This window comes from Plasmopara halstedii, assembly GCF_900000015.1.
Source record: "Plasmopara halstedii genome assembly, contig: Scaffold_179, whole genome shotgun sequence".
In the NCBI taxonomy this organism is placed as follows: Eukaryota; Oomycota; class Peronosporomycetes; order Peronosporales; family Peronosporaceae; genus Plasmopara; species Plasmopara halstedii.
In genome coordinates, this window is record NW_020187100.1 from 33,901 (window position 1) to 41,787 (window position 7,887).

At 42.9% G+C, this 7,887-nt stretch overlaps 3 protein-coding genes across 3 annotated transcripts; 1 reads left to right on the plus strand and 2 right to left on the minus strand.

The window, feature by feature from the left end:
* Positions 1 to 1,365: 1,365 nt before the first annotated feature.
* On the plus strand, positions 1,366 to 2,114 carry PHALS_02175 (uncharacterized protein; the record flags this gene model as incomplete). Its single annotated transcript, XM_024718878.1, has 4 exons — positions 1,366 to 1,407; positions 1,738 to 1,749; positions 1,813 to 1,947; positions 2,040 to 2,114. The coding sequence occupies 4 exons, from the start codon at positions 1,366 to 1,368 to the stop codon at positions 2,112 to 2,114; spliced, it is 264 nt and encodes an 87-aa protein (XP_024572633.1).
* A 39-nt stretch (positions 2,115 to 2,153) lies between these two features.
* Positions 2,154 to 3,121, minus strand: PHALS_02176 (proteasome subunit alpha type-5-a; the record flags this gene model as incomplete). Its single annotated transcript, XM_024718890.1, has 4 exons — positions 2,154 to 2,700; positions 2,793 to 2,884; positions 2,949 to 3,030; positions 3,108 to 3,121. 4 exons carry the CDS (start codon positions 3,119 to 3,121, stop codon positions 2,154 to 2,156), a joined length of 735 nt encoding a protein of 244 aa, XP_024572634.1.
* Positions 3,122 to 5,449: 2,328 nt separating this feature from the next.
* On the minus strand, positions 5,450 to 6,068 carry PHALS_14845 (uncharacterized protein). Its single transcript, XM_024718901.2, has one exon. It carries the CDS (start codon positions 5,987 to 5,989, stop codon positions 5,774 to 5,776), a length of 216 nt encoding a protein of 71 aa, XP_024572635.1. The 5' UTR covers positions 5,990 to 6,068; the 3' UTR covers positions 5,450 to 5,773.
* Between the last annotated feature and the right edge of the window lie 1,819 nt (positions 6,069 to 7,887).

Here is a 7,887-nt window from a genome sequence, read left to right on the forward strand (position 1 = left end):
ACTAAAGCTTCCATTACCAGCGCACTACCCGGCCATCGTGGTAGAAGCTGCATTTCGCACTGAAAGTTAGCGCCCACCGCAGCCTCAAAAGAGCTTGAGCGACCGGCGGTTGTCTCGATGCAAGTCGCACCCGTTTGGATACCGTCCATAAAGATATACGCCAGCAGTGGAGGGTCTGGTGGTCTTACATTGGTAAGAATTCTTCACTCCCAGACATAGTCCACCCGCTCTAATTGACCTGCCAATTTTTAGTCGCCAAAACATCATCTCTTTGCGACCAAGATGCTCATAAACTTCCAATTTGATCATATTTCGAGTACGACTTTACTTTTATTCAGGCATATTTTTAGGCAGTGATGCCAGAAAATTCACTGAGTCCGTACAATGCGAGGATCAAGATGTTGTGCATCGAATCGTGCCCCTCTGTTCGATTTGGCTCGCAAGTTGCAACAGCTATTACATTTATTTGTAGCAAGAATGCGAAGGGCTTCGCAATATCCTCGGCATCTTCAGTTGTTTGTTGTATGTGCGGCACGAGCCGCGAGTGGCTATACTACATTTTCCGCACTATCGTTTTGTAGCTATTATTCTTTTGGTGGCGTCCGGTGATACCATTTTGCCAAATTATGTATGAAATTTTGGATTAAGTCTTTCTCCTTTATTCAGCTAGTTCAGCTCACTAACATAAATGAATTCGATTAAGCTGCAGATATAGCAATGTATATCAGCTGTGTTGTTACATTTGAGCTGATGTGTTGATCTTTGCCCTAATATCATAGCAGGCAGTGACAGTCGGCTAAGAAATGCTAATTTAGATAGTACCTATTTATTTGGTGGCCTTCACTCTATATAGATATAATCTCACTGAAAAGTATACGCTTCTTGCACGCACTTCCATCTTCCTTTCGAAACGACACGGGCGCACAGTTTGCGCAACAGTTTGTTCTCAGCACTCTACAGATCGGATAATCAGCACTTTTTTTGTGAAATTAGATCCTGACTACTAAGCGCATCGATCGAATGATGAGGAAGGGGGCATGTTCAGGCTGACGAAAAACTTAAAGTTGTTGCTTAATGCATCGAACAATAAATGCTCACTTTTCCGCATCGTTTTTGATTTATCAATCGAATTGCGGACTTCTGAAAAGACCTGCCATGTCTTTATGGCGCAGAATACAGTAACTCTGCGGGGGGTTAGTTAAGTGGAGCGTCGGTTATCAGCTGTACCAATTCATTATACCATTGCCTGCTCGGTTGCAATTTCTTCACACTCGTAAAAAAAGCATAAAGCTGCGCAGCTTTTGTCTTATTTGAATACCTGAACGATTCATGTAGTAAATTCGCAAAATCCGCAGTCTATTACTGATGAAAAATCTTGCCGAGAATAGTGCGATCTTTACGACAGTGGTAGATATAAGAATAATTCCCAAAAAAGACGTTAAGTTCAAAATCTTTATGGATAGCTGATCAAGTGGCTTTAGGTGTCAGTTTTGAAAACTGAAGTAGATAAAAATACCGTGAGTTCGAATCCCACTCCTCTTCTCTTCTCTTGGTCGTAGAAGTTTCTTTCGATACTTGTAAAGTGTGGCAGAAATTGATTTGCTACCTGTCACGTTATCTCGTTCACCTTAGTGTGTAGCAGTTGAAATGCAATCTTATCTTTTCTAGAGTCATCATCAATTCCGTTTGCTCAAACAAAACTCGCAGCGATTATATTATTTGCGTGAAAGCTGACAGAGCACATGTGAGGTATTGTAGACCATCATGTGTGGAAATGTTCTCGGTCATACATAAACGTCATCAAAATGCTAGCATAAAATCAATGGAGGTCCTAAGCATTTGCCACGGGAAATTTTGAAGGAGTGTACATTGAAAGGAGTACAAAGAAGCCTTCAACATCGCACATGGATTTTACAAAATGAAATCGACAGTGGCGAGATTCAAGGAGTAAGGCCAGCACTGCTATTTCGTCGAACTCTCTTGACCTCGTCGAAAAGTACATAGAAGGCCTGTACTAAGATTATGATACTTCTCTTCAGGTCAACAAAATGAGTCATGGTTACAGCAGCGAAAGAAAAGAAGTTTTTAGAGCATGCCAATCCGTTTCGAGCTAGTTAATAGCCATTTTACGTAATTTTGTTAGCTTGTGTTTTCTACAGACGACCGATAACGACCTCCAGCTCCTTAGCAGTGCACACGTGAAATCCCTCTTCACGCGTGACAATAGCCAATTCCACATTGGTGCTGGTAAGCTTCTCTTCCATGTGCTGTTTTAAGGCGCTAATTGCAAGTGTTTCAGCCTCTTGCAATGTCAGATCATCCGTGAATCCGTCCTTGAGATTGTTCAGTGCGCCTTCCGACCCGGAACCGATGGCGTGAGCCTTCACGGGCCAGTAGGTGCCCGAAGGTTCTGAAAAAAACAGCTGCGGCCCGGCCTCATCTACACCGGCGAGCAGCAAAGCAACGCCAAAGGGACGACTCATTTTCTGCTTGTGATTGTTCTCGTCCGAGCCTTCACCAAAACTCAGCGCCAAGTCACAGATGGACTGTGTCAATGCCTGTACACGCATAGGCTCGTTGTACGAAAACCAATGGTTTGTGGCTTCCACGCGGGCGTGATCAATCAAAGTTTGTGCGTCAGCAGTAATCCCGCTCATTGCAGCGCCTACATGCTTGTCAACTTCCATGATCTTTTCTATGCTGTTCGCATGATAGCAATACAAATTTAACACCTTGCACGCCATATTTTTTATTGCCAAAATGTCGCCTCTTTATAAGAGAGAGCCACTAACCTGCCAGGTTCCAACAAAGGCGACGTCAACCGTTTCTCCACGGCTAATACGATGCCTTCCTTCGTGCGAACACCGATAGCAGTGGTTCCCATCTGAGCAGCAAACGTAAGTATGTGGTAAGTCAAAGCGAGTTATGAATTATAAATGCCGACCCACCTTAATGGCTTCAATGGCGTACTCCACCTGAAAGAGTCGCCCTTCGGGCGAAAATGTATTCACGCCACGATCATATTCAGCACTATGAAGCGTATGTATACAAATTCAGTGAGTCAGCTCAGCAAAAACACCAAACATGCATGCGCCGGATGCACGCACTTAGTCTGGAACATCTCTTCTGTTTTTTTAATCTCCCCCAGTGTTTTAATATCTTACTGAAATGTACAGTAAATGACTCATCAAAAGAAGTTAGAGTATCATGTTACTCAAATAAGCAATTATGAAGGTAATAAGCATTTTGCAAAACTTGCAAAAAAAGTATAGATTATTTAGCTCATTGTAAATAGTGGTTAAAGTAGTGACAGCTCTAGCTTAAAAGCACATCTAGAATACTGCTATTAATGGTCTTCGGGCATTCATCCCAAATATTTCGGTTAAAAGCGTACTATGTTCGTGTCCTATACTTACTACTTCTTATATATTGCATCAATTGGAAATCACATAAGTCAAAAGATTGGTTGCTTACGCACTTACCACCCGCTTCATCAAGACACCTCATCGGAAATTGTTTGGCGCGCGCAACGCTGGCCGTGTAGCTCAAGTTTCGCAATTGCCGGGTGCGGACGCCGCATTTTATATCGGCAAAATTTATGTGTTCCGTTATAATTGCATCAGAGATTTTGTGTACCTACAATATCTTGAGTAAAAGCTAGCTAGCTATCTACGTAATTGTACCAAGAGGTGTTCGCAGACGATGCTAAAATAGGTCTTTTAGAGGAGGCGTGAACTAATATAATTACGATAAAGGTTGATGAAGAGGCTGTAATTCGGTACAAGAGCTAACTTCTGCGCAGTGTTCCCAAAATACCTGCTTCATGTTCGATGCCAATACACCTTAAAGTAGCTTCACAGTAAGATCTGTGTATGGCTACGGCAAATATTGCTTGGGTATGTAAGAATGATGAAGTGGACTTTTTACAGAATATGATCAAAGTCATTTATTACCTGTATCCTTGCTATGATTAAATCATCAATCGCCAAGTGCTTCCAAATACCTTTAACAATGTATCACGATAAAAATGTGTTTGATTGTTTCTGCTGCAACCTTGCTCACAGCGATTACGGTGTGAGCGAGACTTCGGCATTTTAACTTAAAAAAATGAGCCCTCACCATATCTATACACTCTAGTGTTAATTTTGACATGTTGTTCTGCAGATTGTTATTCAATGATCGGAAACGGAGCCGGCACCGAAACTCTCATCTGCTTGCTAATCGCATGTGATAAGCGCCACTTTTCTTCTGCTATGCGAGCTTAAAGAGGGCAGACACCAGATGTTCAAAAAGTATCGAATATATTGCACTAGGGTCCCACTTTGTTGATGTGGGATCTGAACCAAGTTTGAGAAGTGAACGCGTTAAGTTGTCGTAATTAAGCATTATGTGATTTTTGCAGCGCTTCTGATATTTGAGCGCAAAAGCTGACTTGCATTGTGCTCATAAATAGTGGCAATTCACTTGCTTTATTTTCTTACCTTTGTCGCAAACAGTTTGCACGTTAACATGAACGAGGCATAATTACATACGGCGCACAAATGGGGTCATTTTTTCAACCATCCCCTGCTTCTTGTATGGACTGCTTTCCGTAGCTATTTCCAGAGTTACCTCGCATTTAAGCTCAAGGCGATGGTCGAGGAGCCAGAAAATGGAAGATGCTGAAGAAATGTATACTTCGAATATCGTATTCAGATCGATTTAGAATAAGGAATCCAAACGTAATTCAATATCCCATAATGAAAACATTACGTTAAGTCTTCCTTTCTGTAGTGGATGGTTAGAATTCATGCAACTAAGGTTTCTTGGGTAGTTTCTTTGTCATATTTTTTATAATTTGATTCTAAAAAAAATCAAATTCCTAAAATCACTCTAGACTGTAGTGGCTAAAAAGCTACGGTTTACGCACAATAGGCAAAATAGAATTTATCATAAAGCTAGGACCTGTAAATCAGGTATTTAAGTTACGCGGATTTGGGGCGCCTGGCTAGTTAGTATCTAATGAAATTGAGTCTTTCAAAGCGATGTCTTGAGACAACACAGGACAAGATGAACGCGTTGAGTTGATATCAGTGAACAAACGTATTTTTAAAGCACTGATATTCCAGATTGAGCGACGTTGAATCTGACATCGTCAACAGTTACTATGAGTTTTTAACTATTGCGTATGAGCACATCCTGAAAAATGAAAATGAAGTCAGAGGTGTCATAATTAATGACTCACGACGAAACACCTTGTCGTCAAATTGAATGCTATATATTCCTTAACTGAAGGCAGTCATGATATTTTTTTATGTGTTCCCTGAAGTGGTTCTGAATATTTTGGCAGTCATGAAAGCGGTGTGTAGCGCACCTGAAACTGTAAAGTCTGAAGGATGCCAAAGAATTATTGAGCTATTTGCTTCTTCTAGAACTTGTTGATATGACACCTCGACGGTAAAGGTGCTCAGGATGAGATAATTGTTATGCCTGGTATGTTTTTTGAATGTGGTAGAACCCCGTTGAATAAATGTTATCTAGTACTTTGCCTTTAGTAAAAGGGTCTTTATCATCCCTCGTTCGATAGAAGGTGATGAAATTGTTGTTTAGCCGTTGCGCCACATCCACGTTATTTCGACGTGCTTCAGCATTTGTTGTAGTTAATGCGGTATAACTGGTGTATTATATCCACGGTACATAAGCCGCATCTACAACATGCAGATTGTCAATCAAATATCAATGTAAGCTGATTAATTTTGACGAAGTATCGGATTATATTTCATGCCGTCCTTTTCTACCTTGAGTCAAATGCCGTCAGATCGTCTAAAGTGGATTTAGTAGATTGCTGACGCATGTTTACCGGACGATGAAATGGCGAATGTTGTCCACGGATGCGATATTTTTGAACGGGATTCGATAGCTTCTGCTTGATCCCCCCGTGCAATGACTGATACGATATACTCAAAGTTGCCAGACAAGACACACATATTCCCTCCGATAGGTTTGTCATTTTCGCTTGATTTATCCCGCGGGAAACGATTTACAGCCTCAAACGTATGGCATTGTATCCCAGCGCATCCATCCTAGAACCTGGATGTAACACAGTCTTTTTCGAAGGTGGTTTGAGAGCCACGGCTATGGCACAAGGGTCGAAGGCTGGCGTCATCGCTTGAGCATCGTACTCAAATTGACGAGAATAATCGGGAACCCCCGAAACAGAGCGTGGTCGCTTGGCAGGAGGTCCCGATTATCAGCGAAAGCAGCCACAGCAGGAAGAAAAGCTTGCAGAGTCTGCTGATATGCTCGATGAGTTAACTAATGCACCTCCGACCTCAATGTTTTCAACACTTCTTCTCCCTGCTCCAATCGATGGATCCAATTTTCGATTGCATCCCCCGGCGAGTTTTCATGACGCCACGCGAAATCGCGAACGGCCAGTCGATAATTTTTCACGCGCTGTCATGTCGACGACAACCGATCGGTCACCTCGATGGGCCGCTAATTCATCAGCGAGAGAGGGCTTCTCCACCTTTGTCAAACGCAAATTCAATGCGAACGAAGACTGCGGACCAGCCACAAAAAAGCAAAGGAGACGCTCGCTCCGGACACCTCCATCTCATTGAGACCGGCAGATAAACCGTTATAACCATGTCGAGAACGTTGGAACGTCCGCGGTCGCAAAAGATATTGGACAAATGGCTGAGACATCCAGCGAGAGAGAATTCGTAGGAGCCTCGTACTCGAATTCATCGCATGTGTCCAGTATCGTTCGCGCATTCGATACGGGTCCGAAGACGGAATCCGCTTAGAGAAGCCCTTTCTTCCTCTTCTCCCTCTGTTCTTATATCGTGGATTCGACCGATGACCAAACGCACCTCACGAGCATCCTCGATATCGGAGTGAAATCGATTCTGCGCTGTCAAATGCAAGCTTTGCGAGCGGTGGATGTCCACGGATTTAGACCTATGCCCAGAATCGAGTGTTGGTTGTCTGTATGGATTCCGTTTTGGGATGCTGGATGCATAATACATACGTGAGACTTCGTGGTTCACCTCCGGTACGAGTGATCGGTTCGATGGCGCTAAAAATGTGATTCCAGTCATCAGTCGAGCACCCGTTTAAGCAAAAGATGCGTCGAACTCTAACGTGGAACTACGTGAAAGTCATCATGGCGAGTTTACGATAGCGAAAATGCGCTGAATGACGTGGTATTGAAAAATATTCATGTTTGATGGTGACGAAGATCTCATATGGAGCAAGCGTGTGGGTTGTCACTCTATGTCACTGGAGAGAAATTTGGACAGAGCGTGACGAAGAGCGGAAGAAGAATTTGAATAAACCCACTTCTGAGTGTGGGGTTGTGTAATGGGACCTGGCCAATTACACATGTTGTGAGGACCACATAATTTGTGTTTTTATCATCAACTGCACACCCAATATAGCTCTACATCCCTAAAAGTACTGTTGTACCGGAACCGGAGGCACTTATCAGGTTAGGGGCTAAAATCCTATTAGGTAATAATAGTGAATGTCACCTCACCTTTCTTTCTCCTTACATAAAGTAGCGGCCCGCTAAAAGTGAGGTTGGGAGTGTCAATTGACCTAAGCCTTCCTCGATAAATGTGTGTACGCGATATTAACAACCAAGCTTTCAAACGGAATTTTCCTATCTCTTAGGATCGACTCACCCGTGTCCAATTACTCAGCACAAGGGACCGATATCGGTGGGAGTCAGGTGTGTGCAACATTTTGCGATATTCCGTCGCCGCTGAAGTATTGTAACGGGGTTACACGTGCCCTTGTAAGAAAGAGCGGGTCGTACAAGATTGTGCGACCGTACATAGGTGTGTATTGCTCAGTTAGTATAATCACACACTAGTGTGGCTACACCGTAAGAAGAAGCCACCA